The sequence below is a fragment of the Solanum dulcamara genome, chromosome 3 (assembly GCF_947179165.1).
Source record: "Solanum dulcamara chromosome 3, daSolDulc1.2, whole genome shotgun sequence".
NCBI classification, from domain to species: Eukaryota; Viridiplantae; Streptophyta; class Magnoliopsida; order Solanales; family Solanaceae; genus Solanum; species Solanum dulcamara.
Window position 1 is genome coordinate 81,253,385 of NC_077239.1, and position 21,868 is coordinate 81,275,252.

Genomic DNA, 21,868 nt, shown 5'->3' on the forward strand with positions numbered 1-21,868 from the left:
CTATCATCCAAATTAATTATCAGAGAATTCCATCCTCCTTGATTGGCATCTTTTTTTTATTATAAGAATGGATGCTGAAGAAGCATGTGTTGTCTTCACGCTCATATATGTTTCACGTGGAGCCGGACAGAGCCAAGAGAGTTCATCTGTGTAACACCTAAAAAAAAAAAAATCTCCAAGACTCGAACCAGTTTTTATATGCGTATAGACTCGAACTGAATAACTTTTAATTATATATATGAATTAGGATCAATTTCTAAGTATTTGAAGAGTAGTGGATGTGGTTTAGGGTCATAAGGGATCTCTAAAACCAAATCAAGCCCAAAGAATTTCTATCGACTAAGTTTTTGTATGAGACCGTAGAAGGGTCAACATCAAACGATCGTATCTCCTAAAATATAATGAATTGGGTGGCCCATGACCTATCAAATTAAAGGTCTTTGAGTCTTCTTTTCAACCACCAAGATTGCAATTTTTGGAGTTCGGAGTAAAAAGTTAGCTTCTCTTAATCAGAAGGGTGCGCGCCAAGTCCGCGTCGTGGACTTGGCCAGTTTTTGCTTCAACTTGAAATTTCGATGAAAATTGAACTATGGGGGAACAAGTCCGCGACGCGGACCTGTTCCAACTTAGTTCAAATTTTGCCAGTTTTCATATTTTTAGGAGGAACTTTTTGGTCTTTTCCCCACCTTTCCCAAAGCTTAACCCTAGTCGTTTTGGGACAAAAAAATCAGTTCCCTCATAATATCCAAAGAGTTTTCCTCTTCTTCACCTTAGGAGATTTGAAAGAAGAGACTAGAAAGGAGTAGAAGATCAAAGATTCATGATCTTCAAGCTATGTCTTTGATTTTTGGTGAGATAATCTTCATTCCATGTATGTAAGGCTACTCGCAACGTTGGATTGATTTCATCCACGTGTCCTACATCTTCATTGATTCAAGTTGAGTTTTGAGGTTCCATGAATTGAGTTCTTGAGTTATCTATAATTTCTATAGAGTTTTGTATATAAATTCTTATGTATTAATGATGTTCTTGAGTTGAGTTTTGTTGAGAGTATGGATTCATGTATCCATTCACATGAAATCAAGATGAGATTTCGTTTTTTGTCATAATTTGTCTTGAGGTTGAGATTGATGGTTCTCATGTAAATAATGTTTTCAAAGTGAGATGATGCATATTTTAATGAGTTTGATGAAATTGAACATTGCTAAATTCTGATTTTGCATATCTATTGAGTTGAGTCCTTTGACTTTATTGTCGATTGGATGGTGTGTGATTGGATTGTATACGATTGGATTGGATTGGGTCGAATTGTATATGATTGGATTGGATTGAATTGTATATGACTGGATTGGATCAGATTGTATATGATTAGATTAGATCGAATTGTAAATGATTTGGTTGAATTGGATTGTATATGATTGAATTGGATTGTATATGATTGGTCTCTGTCTAAACTGTGTTCTTACTTTAGACTTATGACACCTTGATTGAGTCTCTTTTATCTTTCTGACTTGAGATATTTGAACCGATATTATTCTATCTTGACTCATGTTTCATTCTGCCATATTACATACTCGTACATTCCATGTACTGACGTCCATTTGGATGTGCATGATTTTATGATGCAGAGACAGGTTTAAGAAATCATCAATAGGCACACCTTTGAGAATCTGTTCACACTCAGCTTATTAGTGAGTCCTCCTCTACATTCGGAGGATACCACTTATGTTATTTTTGTGTTGAGTTTAATCTTTTCATTCTGATTTGAGGTAGCCATGAGCCTATCATTGGCACCAATTAGATAGTAGTGATAGAGGCTTCATAGACTAGATAGTGATGGGTCGATTGAGTATTTTACTTTCTTGAATTGTTCTTGTCAGACTATTTAGCGACATAAATTGGAGTTCGATTTGTTGGCCCATAACCTTTCTTCCTTGAGCTAGATTGTTGATTGGAATTGCCCACTTAATTACCTCTTTATTTTAAATCTTCCGCTGATTGAATGAATGAACGGATGAGTGATTAGGTTAAGTGGTTCGCTTGAGAGCCAGTAATGATTTCTGAGTGCCGGTCACGTCTAGGGTACCCTACCGGGACGTGACAATCTGAATCATTTCAATGAAAATTTACATAGTTTTTATATTTTTAATTTTTTTATAAATATATATTTATATTACATTAAAAACATGAAGACCATTAAAATGTTGATTGATTTTTTGTCCTTCATTAAAAGACTCTGTTTTAGAAAAAATCATTTTCCACCATTTTTCTTCAATTAATATACCATTATTTTAATGATAGTAAATATTGACTATAATAAATATAATAAAAAAATAAATAAAAAACATTTTCTTATCATGATTAAAAAATATGTAAGGAACATGACAAACCGGTCTAAAAGATTGTAATCGAAATCCTAATCCAATTCCATATATAAAGTACTCATAATTTAGTAATACTATGATAATCCTAATCCAATAATCCTATCCATATAAAATACTCATTATTTAGTAATACGCATTTTTGTTAATATTTTTTATTATAATATTTTTTATTATTGTTAATTTATTACAAGTAGTTATATTATATTATTAAGCTCATATATAATGTAGTTTGTTTTTCCTTTATCTTATCGTTTAGACTGTGTTTTGGTATATCAATAACAACATAATTTTGACTATTGATGTGAATGGCGAAGTTTTGACTGTGTTTTGGTATATCAATAACAACATAATCTTATATGTATAGTAAATATTAAATCTTCTTTAATTTTTTTCGTGTATTTACTTTTTTATATTTTAAATTTCCTTTAACAAAAATTTTATGGAAAAGGGTCAAAATTACCCCTGAACTTTGAAAAATAGTTTATTTATGCCCTTCGTTCTACTTTAGGGCCAATTATACCCCTACCGTTATACTTTGGGCCAAATATGCCCTTGAGATTAAATCTGTTTTTTTATCTATTTTTTAAAATCAGTTTTTTTTTATATTTTAAATTTGTTTTTAAAATCAGTTTTTTATATGTTTTTTAAATCCATTTTTTAATCTATTTTTAAATCTGCTTTTTAAATTATTTTTTTTAAAAATCTGTGAATGCAAATTTCTTTTAAAAACAAATTTAAAATAAAATAAAATAAACATATTGTAAAAAATACATAAAAAACAGATTTAATTTTTTTTTTAAAAAAATCTGTTTTTATATGTTTTTTAAATCCATTTTTAATCTATTTTTAAATCTGCTTTTTAAATATATATTTTTAAAATCTGTGAATGCAAATTTATTTTTAAAACAAATTTAAAATAAAATAAACATATTGTAAAAAATACATAAAAAACAGATTTTTAAAAAATAAATTAAAAAGCAGATTTAAAAATAGATAAAAAAATGAAATATATTTTTTTTAAAAAAAATATTTTTAAAAAATGGTTTTAAAAACAGATTTAAAAAAATTTAAAAAAACATATTTAAAAGGGGAAATAAGTTGACCACTGAGAAACTGACACGTGACATTCTGTTATACTCAAGGGCATATTTGGCCCAAAGAATAACGGTAGGGGTATAAATATAATTGGCTCTAAAGTAGAACGAAAGGCATAAATAAAATATTTTTCAAAGTTCAGGGGTAATTTTGGCCCTTTTCCAAAAATTTTAATTCGCCCCTGCTCGTGAATTAATTGGTGTGGGCCACGAAACCAGAGGTAAGAAATATATTGTTTATGAGTTCCTTGTTTTGATTGTGCACGTCAATATAAATGTCAACTTAGCAGACATTATTGGACCAAACAAAAAATAAGCTGCAATAATATAATGGAGGCAGGCAGGTGTGTGAGAAATGAATAAAACGATTTAGGAGAGCAATAATATAATGGAGGCAGGCAGGTGTGTGAGAAATGAATAAAACCTTTTAGGAGAGTGAATGCTTCTAGAATAGCATACATGTAAAAACACCATAACAACTCAGCATTGCGTTTCATAAAGAGACCATTGAAATTTAAAACTAAAATAATGTACATGTACATGTAAAAGAACCATAAAGACCTAAAATTACATTTCATGAAGAGACAATTTAATATCTAAAAGGAAAAAGAAATATTTAAATGGTGTCTATTAAATATGATCATAACTTCATGAGGAAAAAAATTATTGTTGGTTTGCCTTTTTTATATTCATACTCTTTCTAATTGCATAGTTTTGTTTATATATCCTACAAGAAAATAAAGTAACTGGAAAATATGAATTTTCACATCGTTTGACAATTTTGAAGATGATTCTTCATAAGTCTATTCCTATATGAAAGTCACTAACGGCATTCTTAATCATAAGCAAATTCTAGAGATGGAGTTGAAAATTGGTGAATGAGAAGAAATTAGTCTAACTTAGCATCTATAAATTTTAGTTATCAATTTTTTAAAATTAGTTGGCAGAATTCAAAATCTTTCAAGTGCAGAAATAATAGTATTAATTAGATATTTTAGTGATAAAAAAGGCTTATTATTTAGGATGTATGTATTGATGTGTGAATGTATCACACTACAAAACCATAGTACTTACAAATTTTGGACATAAAGGTTTACTGTTTAGCAATATATGTACTAACAGGTGACTTATTTACCATATAGTAGGGAAAAAAGAATATTCACGATCGAGGCAAGAAAGTGATACCTTCGCCGGCCGATTGTAAATATGATTCTAGATAAGTCTATCCAAATTGTAAAGTCACCAACAACATTCAAAGTAATCAACGGCAATTGGTCTGGATTATGTTACGATCCAACCCATCGGGGCGTGTGGGCACCCATTTTATGACTCGTGCAAGAGAACCCTTAACCCATTATATAAGAACAGTTGCGGAATTTAAAACAAACTTGAATAATTAAAACAAAATTTCTAAAAAAACTACAATAAAGACCAACTTATACAATTATACAAAATCCCCCAAGGATACTAGTCTAAGCAGGTACAAGAGCTACTAAGAGTAGAAATAAAATAAAAGATCAATGAACCAACTTCCACCAAGATAAGGAAAAAATAGAAATTGCTGCAGGATCGCCTTCGTCTTCACCTAAGAGACATAACTGGCCCTACAACCAGACTATGCCAAGTGGCATAGTAAGAGTAGTATCAGTACAAACAACACATACCGATAAGCATCATCGTTCAATCTGATACCCACTGCATAATATATGAACAAAGAAATAAGAGATATCATAATACTTAAACTTCCTCAATTTAGTCACTCCAGCCCAATAAGTGCACTCCTTATTCTCACCCTTAGGGTATTCACCACCCTAAACAACACGATTCCACTACCACCCTAGTCACAACTTAAAACTTGTGGATTAGAGACCCATCTTACTATTGTTCCATCACCCCAATAGTCCCCACCTACCAACCTTAACCGTTCAATGATTTCGCCTAACCTCACTAGTTGGTCTAATTGTCTCACAACATAAAGCATATCCGTCTCACACCCATACTCTCCAACTCACTTGAGTTTTAGATACCCACTATCCATACCTCAGTTATTCATGCAAATCACAATAGCTGCTATTTTACTTTGTGATTTTGCTTAAAGAGCAACAAACAGTTAGCCTGTCTATTTTATTGATCTGTAAGATTGAATAATAAATTGATAAGAATCCAAATTGATCTCTACATGTAAGCAATTTTGTGCAGGTAAAGATAATTAATCTGTTATTTATTAATAATTTTATATAAGAGATTTTTATTTTTACTAGTAAAAGATTATTTTCTTTTATTCAATTAGTAAGTGTCTAAGACATTTAATTTTCTCATAAAAATCTCTAAAAATAATAAAAGTATCAATAGCCAATTGAATTTTCATTCAAATATATATATGCGTGTTTGATTTTTTCTTTTTTTACTTTACATTAAATCTCTGAAAAACTTGGCCAAGCGGATTATTTTATCGACTTGCTACATGATATCTTATTTTAAATACAGTAATAAACATTACTATACATGATGTCAATCTACCAAATTTCAAAATATTAAAAGAGTTCTCTAATTTCATCACCTGCTATCATCCAAAATATTATCACAAAATTCCATCCTCCTCGATTAGTATTTTTTATTATAAGAATGGATACTGAAGATGGTTGTGGATATTAAATCTCTTTGAATTTTTCCTGTGTATTTACTTTTTCATATTTTAAATTACATAGTAAAAAATTTGATCTGTTTTTTTGTCTCAACACTTAGAATAGTTAATTTGATCATAGTTAGACAATCTACTATAGGAATAGAAGATTCAATGAATAAATTTAGAGTGTTATTTGATACAAATAAAAAATGAAATTTAAATTTGACTTACAAAAATTAATATTTACTCTCCAACAGATGAACCATTAAGGTTAATTAACTTGAATTTTATGTAACCTTAAAGTTAGTACTTCAAACGCGCAATTAAATCTAAACTATTATCAGCATTTTCTTCTTCAAAGCTTCATAAATTATTTAACCATTAAGGATTTTAACAGGAGGGATTGATTTAGATCCAAGAACAATTAAGGGACTAACTATTGTGTTTTAGGAGTATAGGACTAACTAGAATCACGTAAGTCAAGAGAAGGGCTCACATGAAGCCCAAAGTGTGTTGAATTCTCACCCAACAAGAGCTGAAAATCACAGCAATATATAAGCCCAAATATGATATGAAGTCACGTGGTTTTTGGGTGCGACTTTGCCAAATTATCCCTTATTTTTTGTTAGCTAATTTCAGGAAGAAGATTGATATTATTCTTACATGTTTTCATAGTTTAATAGTCTTCTAGATAGGGATAATGAATGCGTGCAATCTATCCTACCAAACACACTTGTGAAATAACACATGATGTATTGTTGTTGTTTTTTCTAGTCTTTTATTATTAGTGTCTAAATATTACTTTCTTTGTTTAAAAAGAATGACTTGACTTGGCAAGGAGTTTAAAAAAAAACATTTTTCAATATTATGATTAGGGTTGTACAAGACAAACCGATAAACTGCACCAAATCGACAAACCGAACCAAACCGTAAAAAAAATCCGACTAGTGATTTGGTTTGGCTTGATTTGGTGTTTGAAAAAAAAAACCGACTATTATAGGATTGGTTTGGTTTAACTAAAAAAAGTCAAACCGAACTCAAACCGACCCAATTATAGATATACTACTTTAAAATTATGTTATACATAAAAATATTTATTAAAATATAATTTATAAATATTTTTTAAATTTTTTTCATAATTTTTATTTTCTTTCTTACATTTAGATTTTGACTTGAGAAGCTCATCTAAATAATATACAAAAACACCATCTTATAAAGTTATATTATAAAGTTAAAACTTCAAACAGTGTTCTGTCTCCATCTTATATGTTGATATTTTGTAATAGAACTCTTTTTCAGAAGCACTGCTCTGTGCTTTTTATTAGATACTATGAAAAACCCGAGAAACTCCAAAAAATCCGAAAAATCCGAGAAAAATTGATATCGAAAAACTCAACTTTTATTGGTTTGATTTGGTTTATAGATTTAATAACCCGATACAAATGGTTTGGTTTGGTTTGTAAAAAATCCGAATAAATCCGGTCCATGTACACCCCTAATTGTGATCCTAAATTAAAGTTACGTGAAATTTACCAAAATACCCTTTAATCATGTGACATTAAACATGCCATGTGAAAAAATAAAATTAAAGTGTTGCAAAAAAAAATCATTCTTCGATGAATGAAAATAAAAAGAAAAATAGGTATTTTTTTTTTAAACAGAGAAAGTAATTGAAAGTAGGTACAACTTCCCTCTCCCTCTTTTGCTATTTTTTCCCTTTTAAATTCGAAACATTGAGCATAATCTATACAACTTTTTCATGGATATCATTGTCTAAAAGGACATAAAATGTATGCATTTTAAAAAGACTTGTCCCGTCAAACAAACCGTTTTAACTTATTTCTTGACAACTTCTTCTTGTTTAATTCTACAAGAATTTTTATCCTTTATGAATTAGTGCCTACATTTCTTTGAAAAGATCGATGAATTAATGTTATTAAAATGCATTCTGTCACCACAAACGTCATCAATCGTTCACATTTCAATATTTTTCTCTTATATAATAAAGTCTTATTAGAACCTTACACAAATGCAAATAACTCTTACCAGAAATTAATTAAGATTCTATCTTACACCAAAGAATTATGGAAAACTTGAAGAATGATTGTAATGTTCTTCTTGTAACATTTCCAGGTCAAGGTCATATTAATCCATCTCTTCAATTTGCCAAAAAGTTAGCTAATTTTGGAGTAAAAGTCACTTTTTCCACTAGCCTAACAGCTTTTAATCGTATTTCCAAACTTCCAATTATTGAAGGATTAAGCTTTGCTCCTTTTTCTGATGGCTATGATGGAAAATATAAAAGACCAGTAGATGAGCTCGATTCATTTTATTCTTCCCTAGTGAGTCACGGTTCTGAATTCGTGACTCAAATCATAGAATCCAGGGCGGCCGAGGGCCACCCTTTCAAACGTGTAATTTACACGACCTTTATGGCATGGGTTGGTATAGTGGCCAAGGGCATTAATGTCCCGTCCACTTTTTTTTGGATCCAACCCGCCACGGTCTTAGACATTTATTATTATTGCTTCACTGACTATGCTGATTGTTTCAAGAATTGTTCTCAAGATCAAGTTGTAGATCTTCCAGGATTGCCTCCACTAAGTCCTGGCGATTTTCCCTCGTTCGTGTTCACTGATGTGAATTCTAAGTATGGTTGGGGAGTTAAATCTATCATAGACCAAATTGAGTTATTGCGTAGTGAAGAAAATCCAAGAGTACTTGTGAATACTTTTGATGATTTGGAATTTGATGCTTTGAGGGCATTGAAGAATTTAACTATGGTTGGAATTGGTCCTTCGATTCCTTCAGCTTTTCTTGATGGGAATGATCCTTTAGATAAGTCATTTGGAGCTGATTTGAGACGGAGTTCGGAAAATTACATGGAGTGGTTGGATACAATGACTAAAGAATCGGTTATTTACATAGCATTTGGTAGTTATTCTGAGATATCAAGTCAATTATTGGAGGAACTAGCTCAAGGATTGGTAAAATGTGGAAGGCCATTTTTGTGGGTGATTAGGGAAGAAAAAGAAGGGGGGCATCCAGAGGAAAACTTGACTTGTAAAGAGGAATTAGAAAAACAAGGGAAAATCGTGCGTTGGTGCTCGCAAATGGAAGTGTTACAACACCCTTCTTTAGGTTGTTTCTTAACTCACTGCGGATGGAATTCAACTTTAGAGAGTTTGTCTTCTGGCATGCCAATGGTGGCATGTCCGTTGTGGACCGATCAAGGTTGCAATGCTAAGCTCGTTCAAGATGTTTGGAAGATTGGCGTCAAAGTGAATGCTAGTGAAGAAGGTGTCGTTGAAAGAGATGAGTTCAAGAGGTGTATAGAGATCGTGATGGAAGATGGAGCGAAAAGAGAGGAGCTTAAGAAGAATTCCAAGAAATGGAAGGATTTGGCGAAGAAAGCCATGAAGGAAAATGGTTCATCAAATGTGAATCTCAAAGCTTATGTTAATGAGATTTTACTCGGTCATTAAGAATAGTTCAATGCACAAAACATCTCGCGTTTATGCAAGGTCGAATCATTGTCAAAAATAAAATTGAGTGGCATTCTTGTAGTACCTTGGCATATATATTGTACACGTATTATGCATAATTATTTCAAAATGTATGCGAAGAGTAATTAAGCATCATATTTTGGTTAATGACATTCGTTAAGTTTTTGTTTGTAGAATTGTTAGTACTTAGAGAATGGACACATGATTATGTCTGTAGAAATGTGTTAGGGGTAAGAAAAACTCAACTGCGAGACATCATAGTCACACCAGTTTAGACAATAAAAAGATACATAAAGTTAGATAAAAGCTTATTCGTATCGAATATTTACATCAAATTAATTATTAAGATAACAGCAAAATATTATGTAAAGTAAGAGCGGAGCTCATCAATTATTTTTCTCCTCTAGCTTTTTATGTCATCATCTTCAAAACCTATGTATATACACACTTGCTCTTGAAATCGAAACTAATATTGCATCTCCGTCCCTAATCACACACACAAAAATAAAAAAGTAATTTGCGAGGGTTAAAAATGTTTTCTTGGATCCTAAAAACTTTCTCATGACATTAGTTGTTAGAGTCCCTTTTTATTCCTATAAATTTAGTTGTCAGTTTTGATACCTTTTTAAACAAATAAAAAATGAAATTCATTGTATTATTTGATTATTTCTGTACTCTTTCTGCAAATTCTTGATTTAAAATCACGTGCTATATATGTACTTTCTGTCTCCCACTTTTTCTAAAGATTAAAAAAAAAAATTGTTTGTATTTGAATTGTTAGTAATTTGAGAAATGATGGACATAATCATCCCTATCATCATAAAATAAGAGCACCGGACTTTGCTCATTCACAAGTACTCAATTTTGTGCCCAAATGTAACATCGCATGCGGAACATGGTAATGTTTGTAGGAAATGTGTTAGGCGTTGTAACGATCCGAACCGTCGTTAATTAAACCCAAAGAAATTGCAAGAAAAACTAACTCCACAAGTCCCACCATCCCGCCAGAGTGGGATAGTCCCAACCTAGTGGCGCAACTCCAGCGGAATTTCTACCGCCAGAGCGGGAGGTCGTGGGACAGAACTTGAGTCATGATTTTTTTATTTTCCCAGTTCTCAAAAGTATAGGTTAGGCAAGGGTTACTACAAAAATCCTCCAAAAGGCTTCTCTTGGCTTGGGAAGAGAAAGGGGAGGAATCTCAGCGCTAAGAGGTTTCCAAATGTCGAATTTCAGGCCTATCTCGCCCATATAACATTTGGAATGAAGGATTGAAACTGTTCTATCTTTCCACAGCTGCTTGATGCCCAGGTAGGCCAGGCTTCTCTCATCTGATTAGTTAAATCTATATCCATTTGTGTAGTATAGACTGGAATTAATGAAAGGTGTATAGTTAAGCTCTGGACCACGGTTTATGTGCAGAAATTCGGGTGTCGTTGGGGTCTAACTTGCGGTGACTTGAATGAGAAGGTTAGGAAATAGTTTCGAGGGAAATTGGTTGTCGTATTCAATTGGGTGAATTGTATAGGTCATAGTTGAATGTATATAGTTAGAAAAGATATGAATATTGTGATAAACCTTAGGGGGTTGACAACCTTGATGAGTTGGGGTAAGATCGGAATGATTAGGTGATAGTTTTGTTTCCTATATGAGTTTCATGTACTTGCTAAATTACTTCATGGTATGCATATGTGTATGGAAATAGGAAAGAATGCTAGAAATTATGCGAAATGATGACTTACTGGCCTGTTTTGTGATGAACCTGTTCTTGAAATTGTGATTGCTTGTATGTTTGGATCGGGTGTCACATTCCGATACATAATTGGATCTGATGTCACGTTCCAACTCGAACCATTTTTCATATACGTATAGACTCAAACTGAATGACTTCTAATTGTATATATAAGTTAGTATCAATTTCTAAGTATTTTAAGTATATTAGATGTGGTTTAGGTCATAAGAGATCTCTAACACCAAGCCAACTCCAAAGAATTTCTATCGGCTAAGTTTTCGATTAAGTCTATATAAGGGTCAACTTCAAACGACCATATATCCTAGAATATGACGAATTAGGTGGCCCATGAATAAAATTAAAGGTCTTTGAATCTTCTTTCCAATGCCACCAAAATTATAATTTTTGGAGTTCGAAATAAAAAATTACTTCCAGTTAACCAGAAGGGTGCACGACTAGTCCGCGTTGCGGATTTGGCCGATTTTGCTTCAACTTAAAATTTTGGAAAAAAATGAACTATGGGGGAACAACTCCGCGACGCGGACTTGTTCCACTATAGTTTGAATTTTTGCGAAGTTTTCATTTTTAAGAGGGGCTTTTCAATCTTTTCTGTGACACCCCGAAATTTTTTTCGCTAAGATTCGAACATTTCTTCACGTGAGTGTAGACTCGGACCGGAGGAATAGAAATTTTTCACATGAGTTAGGACTAATTCCTAAGTATTTGAAGATTTTAGATGTGTTTAGGGGTCATGAGGGATCTCTAACACCAAGTCGAGTCCAAAGAACCCCAATCGATTAAGTTTTTAGACGAGTTAGTTTAAGGGTCAACTTCAAACAACCATATCTCCTAGTATATAAAGAACTGGGTGGACCACGACCTACCAAATTAACGGTCTTTGAGTCTTCTTTCCAACGCCACCAAGATTGCAATTTTTGGAGTTCAGAATCAAAAGTTATGGCTATTTTACTACAGACTAGTACTGCAGAAATTTGAAGCCTGGGCGAAATTTGGGCTTGGCGCTCCAGTGGCGCCCCACGCCACTATAGCGCCAGAAAACAGCCTCAGTAGTTTGGGGCTTGGCGCGACGCGCCACTATTAGATGTGCAGGGTTTTAAGCCTATTTTGGCTTGGCGCTGCAGTGGCGTGACGCGCCACTATAGCGCCAGTAAGATTTTTGCCCATTTTTCAGATTTTTGAAGAGGGACAAATTAGACTTTTTCCCTAATTATATATACCCTATCCTTGAATGTTTTGGGACCATTTTTCAGCCCCCACTCTCTCTCTAAAAGCCCTAGGAGCTTCTCTCTCTCTCTTTTTCTTCTTCTCCAAATCCTTCTCCAACAAAGGGTGCCTTCAAGAGTTCCAAGAGCTTCAAGATATGAGTTCTCCATTGAAGACCTAACATCAAGTTCCTTCAAAGTCTTCAAACAAAGTATGTAAGGCTAACCTAAAATATGGATTGAGTTCTTCCATATGCCCATAGATGTGTTGGTTAGGAGTTGTGGAAGAGTTGCACCTTCTAGAAAGGTTTTCTTGAAAGTTTTCCCTAAACTATGGAGTGTTTTTAGATACAAATGGTTGATTGACAATTTTAATGACTTGAGTTACTAAATCGTTATTTTTCATATTATTAACTACAAATGTATCTTTGTATATAGATTTATAGGTATTGACGATATTCTTGAGTTGAGTTTTGTTGAGAGTATGGGTTCATGTTTCATTCACATGAATCCAAGATGAGATTTCTTGTCATAAATGTCTTGAAGTTGAGATGGATAGTTGTGTGTATGTATATATTGATTGGAAAATGAAAAGAATGAATTGATTAGTTAAGAATATCCCTTTGCTTCTATAAAATGGACATAAGACAAAAATAAGAATTTTGGAGTAGATGTTTGATGATTGATGTGATGACAATACTTGACAATGATGTGATGATAATGTTTGATGATGATGTAAATGATAATATATGATGATGATGTGGTGATGATGTTTTGGTGACGATGTGAGTGATGATGTGAATGGTGCGTATTTAATGTATGTAGAATGGTTGACGAAGAGTTATATTGATGAGGATGTTATGTGATGAAGTGGATTGGAGTCTAATGTAATTTTGTGGTATGTGATGTGTATAATTTGAGTTGATTGGAGTCTTAGGAATATTTTGAAAATAAATGATCTTTTGAGGAGGAGCTTTAAATAAATTATTTATGAACCTTTTTGCATAAACTATTTATACACTACTTTGAGTCTAAAGAACTATTAGTTTCATCTTTGATTTAGAAAAGAGTTTAAGTATGAGTTGAGTATGAGGAGCCTTTAAATGAGTTGAGTATCTTTACATTAAAGAATTTATTTTGAGTTTGAGTTGAGGAGTTGAAATTATATTTTAATGTACATAATATTTTCTGCATTCATTGAGTTGAGATTGTATAAATTTTTAAAGAGAAGAGTTTGATGATTTGAGATGAGTCGATTTGAAAGAAGGTCCAATGAGACTAGTCATTATGAGTTAATTGAGTTGAAATGAGAACAGAGTTGATGAGGTGGCAATGTTCCACATGAAACTAGCCATGAGGGCTTGTTTGAGATGATTGGAGGAGTTTTATGAGCATGGAGTCATGGGAGGAGTATCGAGCACCGAATTGGGCAAGAGTATAGTCCATACTCGAACCCAATACCTGTGTTGCCAAACGTAGGGGGGATTGAACCGTTAAAGTCGGATGCTTCCCCGAGAGCTTTTGTCCTGACATTATAGGACCTGGTTGGATTGGATCCATGAGTGTTCGTCGTTCATGCCCTGGCAAGGTATGAACGGGCATGGCAACGACGTCGTTTCGTTGTACCTTCACTGGCTCATAAGTGTTGGTTGTCCGTTAAGAGAAACTCCCATTTAGGTCTTGATAGTGCTCTGAGTCAGTCGAGTTGAGTGAGTTGCTATATGCTTATGAGTTAGTCCTGTCTAAACGATTTCTTGTTAGACTTAGGACACTTGAGTGAGTTGTTATATATATTTATTGAGTTGAGTCTTTTGAGTTGAATTGTAAAACGTTGCATAATTTAATTTGCATATTTATTGAGTTGAGTCCTTTGAGCTGATGGTTGAGTTGAATGTCTAGTAGATTGTATACGGTCGGATTGGAGTAGATGGATTGTGATTGGATTGAATAGAATAGTGTGTGACTAGCTTGGATTTGATTATTGAGTTGATTGTTGAGTTGAGTGTGTATAATCGAATTGTACATGATTGAAAGGGATCGACTTGTAAATGATTTGATTGTACTGTATTGTGTATGATTGGATTGGACCGTATGGTATATGATTGATCTTTGCCTAAAAATGTATTTATTACTTTAGACTTATGACGCCTTGTTGAGTCTCTCTTATTTTTTTTTCAATTTGAGATATTTGGACCGTTGCTATTCTTCCTTGAGATATGTTTCATTCTGCCATTTTACATACCAGTACATTCCACGTACTGACGCCATTTGGCCTGCATCATTTCATGATGCAGAGACAGGTTTAAGAGATCGTCAATAGGAGCATCATTGGGGATCTATTCGTACTCAGCGTGTGGGTGAGTCCTCCTCTACATTCGGAGGACACCGTCTGTGTATACCTGTATTGAGTTAGCCCTTTTCATTTTGATTTGAGGTAGCGATGAACATGTCATTGGCACCAATTAGATAGTAGTGATAGAGACTTCATAGACTAGATAGTGATGAGTCGATTGAGTTATTCTTGTCAAACTATTTATAATGACAAATATTAGAGTTGAATTTGTTGGCCCATGGCCTTTATTCTTTGAGTTAGACTGAGGTTTGAGTTGCCCACTGAATATTCTCTTTATTCTTTTGTCTTCCGCTGATCGAATGAATGAACGGATGTGTGATCAGGCTATGTGGTTCGCTTGGGAGCCAGAAATGGTTTCTGAGTGCCGATTACGTCTAGGGTACCCTCTCGGGGCGTGACATTTTTCCCACCTTTCCCCTCTACGTTTTAGGGCTAAAATCAGCCCTTTATCAATATCTTAGGGGTGTTTTCTTCTTATTCACCTCTAGAGATTTTGAGAGAAGAGATGTGGAAGGAGAAGAAGAGCTAGGATTCAAGATCTTCAAGCTAGGTCTTTGATTTTTGGTGAGATAATCTTCATTCCAGGTATGTAAGGCTACTCACAACGTTGGATTGATTTCATCCACATGCCCTACATCTTCATTGATTCGAGTTGAGTTGAGTTTTGAGGCTCCATGAGTTGAGTTCTTGGGTTATCTATAATTTCTATTGAGTTTTTGTATATAAATTCATATGTATTAATGATGTTCTTGAGTTGAGTTTTGTTGACAGTATAGATTCATGTATTCATTCCTATGAACTCAAGATGAGATTTCATTTTTGTCATAATTTGTCTTGAGGTTGAGATTGATGGTTTTCATGTATAAATAAAAATATTGCTTTCAAAGTGAGATGATGCATATTTTAATGAGTTTGATGAAATTGAACATAGAGTTAAATGAGAATTTTAGAGCAAAATATTTGATGATGATGTAAATGATGTTTATTTTTTATAAATAAAATGATTGATGAAGAGGTAATGTTGATGTGATGTTTTAAGATGGAGTGGATTGGAGTCTAATGTCACTACTGATATAATTTGCATAATTTCAATTTGATTGGAGTCTTATGAGGATTTTGAGTATAAATGATTGTTTGAGAAAGAGTTTTAAAAATGATTTGTGAACGTTTTTGCATAAATTATTTATGCACTATTTTGAATTTAAAAATGATTATTTACATCTTTGATTTAGAAAGAGTTTAAGCATGAATTGAGTTTGAGAAGTCTCTTATTATTATTTTGAGCATGAGTATTTTGAGTATAAAAGAGTTGAACATTTTTACATTAAAACATCTATTTTGAGATTGAGTTGAGGAATTAAAATTATATTTTAAATGCATCTAATATTTACTACATTCATTGAGTTGAGATTGTATCAAATTTAAAGAGAAGAGTTTAATGATTGAGATGAGTTGATTTTGAAAGAAAGTCCAATGAGATCAGATTGATTGAGTTTTGAAAAGAGTCCAATGAGACTAAATGAGTTGATTTGAGCTAAGTCCAACAGAGACTAAATGAGCATTTTAAGTATTTTACTCACCTGATAGATATGAGCATATTGAGTGTTGGAAAGAGTATCAAGCACCGAATTGGATAAGATTATAGTCCCTACTCGAATCACATGAACTACGTAGCCAACGTAAGAGAGTCGGATGTTTCCCTATTTCATTATCCTGAAATGATAGGACTTGATTGATTGATGGATACATGATTGATTAATTCGTTCATATCCTGGCAAAGTATTGAACGGACGTGGCAACAACGTCGGTTTGTTGTACATCACTGGCTCATGGGTGATGGTTGTCGGTTAGAGAAACTCCCAAATTGAGTGGATTGTGCATGATATAATTTGTTTGATTGAGATTGTAGATGATTGAGTCGAATTATAAAACATTGTTAAATTCTAATTTGCATATATGTTGAGTCGAGTCCTTTAAGTTTATTATTGAGTTGATTGTGCATGATATGATTGGTTTGATTGGTATTGTAGATAATTGAGTCGATTTGTAAACATTTCTAAATTCTAATTCACATATCTATTGAGTTGAGTCCTTTGACTTTATTCGTTGATTTGGATTGGATTGGATGGTATATGATTGGATTGGATGGTAAGTGATTAGATTAGATGGTACGTGATTGGATTGAATCGGATTGTATATGATTGGATTGGATGGTAAGTGATTGGATTAGATGGTATGTGATTGGATTGAATTGGATTGTATATGATTGGATTGGATGGTATGTGATTGGATTGAATCGGATTGTATATGATTGGTTTTGATTGGATGGTATGTGATTGGATTGAATCGGATTATATATGATTGGATTGGATCGGATTGTATACGATTGGATTGGATCGAATTGTATATCATTGGATTAGATTGAATTGTATATGATTGGATTGGATTGGATTTTACATGATTGATCTTTGTCTAAATCGTATCCTTGCTTTAGATTTATTACACCTTGATTGAGTCTCCCTTACCTTTCTGATTTGAGATATTTAAACTAGTATTATTCTACCTTGGTGCATGTTTCATTCTGCCATATTAAATACTCGTACATTCCACGTATCGACGTCCATTTGGACCTGCATAGTTTCATGATGCAGAGACAGGTTTAAGAAATCATCAATAGGCACACATTTGAGGATCTGTTCACACTCAGCTTATTGGTGAGCTTTCCCTACATTCGAAGGATACCACTTATGTTATTCTTGCGTTGAGTTTAGTCTTTTCATTCTGATTTGAGGTAGCCATGAACCTATCATTAGCACCAATTAGATAGTAGTGATAGAGGCTTCAAAGACTAGATAGTGATGGATCGATTGAGTATTTTATTTCCTTGAATTGTTCTTGTCAGACTATTTAATGACATAGATTGGAGTTCGATTTGTTGGCCCATGGCCTTTCTTCCTGAAGATAGATTGTTGATTGGAATTGACCGCTTAATTATCTCTTTATTTTAAGTCTTCCGCTGATTAAATGAATGAACGGATGTGTGATCAGGCCAAGTGGTTTGCTTGGGAGCCAGTAATGGGTTCTGAGTGTCGCCCACGTCTAGGGTACCCACCTGGGGCATGACAGTTAAGGGCTCCCTTACTTAGGCCATAGAGTGGGTGTCCGCACGGCTCGATGAGTTGGATCATAACAGGCGTAGAAAACTCAACTGGTCAACATCATAGTCACACCATTTCAGACAATATAAAGATACTAAAAGTTAGATATAGACTTATTTGTATCCAATATTTATACCAAATTAATTACATTAAGAGAGCGGCAAAATATCATGTAAAGTGGAATCATTATACAACTCTAACACTAACTATATAGAGCCTCTAATTGATTAAATGAGTGGATTGAACAGAACTTAAATTTTCTGGCTAATCCATAGTAGTAAGAGCAGAGCTCACCAATAATTTTTCTCCTCTAGTTTGTTCTGTCGTTGTCTTCAAAACCTATGTATTAATACTTCCCACAAAGAGAATGTGAATACTTGTTCTTGACATCGAAACTAATTTCTCTATCTCTGATTTGCCTTTGAGTACTTTATCTTTAAGAAAAACAGGTGATTTGCAAAGGTTAAAAGTGTTGTCTTGGATCCTAAAAACTTTTCTCATGACATTATTTGTTAGATTCCCTTATTATTCCTATAAATTTAGTATATAGAATATGTACATTATATTCTATATGTAAATTAAAGAAATATTTATATACAATATGCTCACATTGTCTAAAAAGGTAAAATCTTACCTGCTTTGGTGTTCTGTTTAAAAATATATTAGTAGAATTCTGTCTACCCCTACCAGTGTAAAAACCAAATGATAATAAAGTCTAACACTCGTGCACGCCACTATGATAATTCTGCATATATAATAGAGGCTTATACCTGAATTTAGGGGGTGAAAAGAATATGAAAAATCGATCAAATCTAATCGTATTAAATTGATTTATATTATTTTTTTTAATAAAATTGTGAATTTTTATTTAAGTGTATAACAATTCTAAATCGAATCAAATAACATTGTATGTATGTAAATATATTTATATATTAACAATATGTTGAATTTAATATATAAATATATTTTATAATATTTTTCAAATATAAATATAACCTAGGTCCTAAACCTATGGTGACTGGACGACGTTGGGTGTTTACTTTTTAATTTATTATATTTAAAATTAAAAGATACTATAATAAATACTCCATCAAACAATACGGCAAAATCTATACAAATACTCCTACTTAAGATTAAATAATACGGCAACAAAGTTTTCCATTCTTAACTTCTTGATGAATAATTGAAGTATTTCGAATATAATTGTCAAAGAAGTATTTTAATAATAGTATATTTTGATGTGATATTTTAAAAATAAAAAAATAAAAATTAACTGAATCTTATCAATTAAAAAAATCGATATAATTAAAATAACTTTAAAAAAATTTAATTTTAATTATACATTATAAAATATCTAAAAAATTAAGACGATATAATTTTTTTAAAATAACCGAATTCTTATCCAAGGGACAGACCTTGCCTGAATTCTTATCCCATACAAATTGATGTGGCTACATTTTTATGAAAAAAATACTAAATACATTGAATTAGTACAATATATATGTTGTCAGCACAAATGTCATCAACCGCTATGTCCAAAAATTTATCTTATATAAACTCCAAAACCATATACATACCAAAATGCACAACTCCCCCATTAGCCACTAGAAAAATTATCTCTTTTCAGTATCAAAAACATGGAAATTTTCAAAAAAGAAAACTCCCATGTTCTTATTGCCATATTTCCAGGCCAAGGTCACATTAATCCAGCTCTTCAATTTTCCAAACAATTAATTAATTTAGGCATTAAAGTCACTTTATCCACTAGCCTATCAGCTTTCAATAAAATAAAAATACTCCCAAATATTGAAGGATTAAGCTTTGCTTCTTTCTCTGATGGCTATGATAAAAATTTCAAAGGTTCATTTGATGAGTTTCATGCGTATTATTCTTCTATAAAGTCTCATGGGTCAGAATTTATTTTTAATTTAATCAAATCAAATGCAAAAAATTGTAACCCTTTTACACATATTATCTACACTATTGCTATGGAATGGGTTGATTCAGTAGCAAAAAGATGCCATATCCCATCTACATTATTTTGGATCCAACCCGCCACAGTTTTTGATATTTATTATTATAGATATACTGATTATTCTGATAATTTCAAAAATTGTGATTCTAAGGATAAAATTATAGAGTTACCAGGATTGCCCCCACTTTGTCCAACTGATTTTCCTTCTTTTGTGTTTGATGATGTGGAGTGTAACAATTGGGCAGTTGAGTCTATTAAAAGACAAATTGAGATATTGAATAGCGAAGAAAATCCAAAAATTCTTGTGAACACTTTTGATGCTTTGGAATTTGATGCTTTGAGGATTTTAAAGAATGTGACTATGATTGGAATTGGACCTTCAATTCCTTCAAATTTTTTTGATGATAATTTTGTTGGAGCTGACATGAGAGAGATTAGTTCAAAGAATTATATGGATTGGTTGGATTTAAGACCTAATGGATCAGTTATTTACATAGCATTTGGTAGTTACACGGAGACATCAAGTCAATTGATTGAAGAGATTGGTCAAGCGTTGTTGAAATGTGGGAGGCCATTTTTGTGGGCGCTTAGGGAAGGGCAAAACGGGGAAAAGTTGAGTTGCAAAACCGAACTGGAAAAGCAGGGGAAGATAGTGAGTTGGTGCTCACAGATGAAAGTCCTGAGACACCCTTCTGTAGGATGTTTTCTTACACACTGCGGATGGAATTCAACTCTAGAAAGCATAGCTTCTGGGATGCCCATCGTAGCATGTCCGATCTGGAATGATCAAGTCTGTAACGCAAAGCTCATTCAAGATGTTTGGAAGAATGGCGTCAGAGTGAATGCCAGTGAAGGAGGTATCGCTAAAAGAGATGAATTTGAGAGATGTATAAAAATTGTGATGGAGGACAGCGAAGAAGGAGAAGAATTGAGAAAGAATGTCAAAAAATGGAGGGATTTGGCTAAGGAAGCTATGGAGGAAAATGGTTCATTAACTGTGAATCTCAAGGCTTATGTTAATGAATTTTTACTTGGTGATGATAAAATAAATAATAAGAAAAATAAACACCGTGTTTGATTTTTCTTGTTGATATAATAAATTGTCTATTTCTCATGTAGAGATTAGAATAATCACTCGATTGAAGACCTTACTATAGTATGTGTGTTAGGAACAAAAATTCAAAATTTTTAGCTCCACTCATGTGAAGAATATGTATGTTACTGTATGTGTTTATGTGTGTGTTGTTGGTGAAACATCTTTTTGGTGTTTAGTGAGCTAGGCATGCCATATTGGCAAACAAAGAATTTACCATAGTTTGTGTATTCACTTTTTATTCATATGGTCACACCTACTTTTGTCACTTTAGCTAGGTTTCCAGTGCCTAAAGTAATAGAAATTAACTTATATTTATATTTTTGATATGATTGAAAAATATTTTTCAAAGAAAATATTCTTTTGTAAAATAATATTAGCATATTGAAAACTGTTTCAACATAATTATTTAACATTGAAGATAATAATTAAATATTATTGGAGCGAATATAGTAGGAAGTTAAATTTAATATATACTTAAATAAAATCGAATTGATTGAGCAATTAGTGGGAAAATAGGTTATTGTTTAGCCTGACATTTAGTCCCATATATAATCATTTGTTCACCAACTTTTCAGATACTATCAAACATTATTTATTTATCTATAGAAAAATATTTTTTTATTCATATATATTAAATGATTACAAGTTTAGAGATTTCTCTTTGAAACTATTTCCATCACATCTATCGGGAGGCAAATATGGTAACAGATGCTTTCTTTAATTA

At 32.5% G+C, this 21,868-nt stretch overlaps 2 protein-coding genes across 2 annotated transcripts; both read left to right on the forward strand.

The window, feature by feature from the left end:
• The first annotated feature begins 8,139 nt into the window (after positions 1 to 8,139).
• LOC129881930 (UDP-glycosyltransferase 75C1-like) lies at positions 8,140 to 9,786 on the forward strand. The gene has a single exon (XM_055956043.1). It carries the CDS (start codon positions 8,189 to 8,191, stop codon positions 9,587 to 9,589), a length of 1,401 nt encoding a protein of 466 aa, XP_055812018.1. The 5' UTR covers positions 8,140 to 8,188; the 3' UTR covers positions 9,590 to 9,786.
• A 9,853-nt stretch (positions 9,787 to 19,639) lies between these two features.
• Positions 19,640 to 21,414, forward strand: LOC129883316 (UDP-glycosyltransferase 75C1-like). The gene has a single exon (XM_055957964.1). The coding sequence runs from the start codon at positions 19,711 to 19,713 to the stop codon at positions 21,124 to 21,126; it is 1,416 nt and encodes a 471-aa protein (XP_055813939.1). The 5' UTR covers positions 19,640 to 19,710; the 3' UTR covers positions 21,127 to 21,414.
• Positions 21,415 to 21,868: the final 454 nt, after the last annotated feature.

Bases quoted from the DNA above. Each gene is read 5' to 3' on its own strand.
- LOC129881930 (XM_055956043.1), top strand. From the start codon at position 8,189: ATGGAAAACTTGAAGAATGATTGTAATGTTCTTCTTGTAACATTTCCA.
- LOC129883316 (XM_055957964.1), top strand. From the start codon at position 19,711: ATGGAAATTTTCAAAAAAGAAAACTCCCATGTTCTTATTGCCATATTT.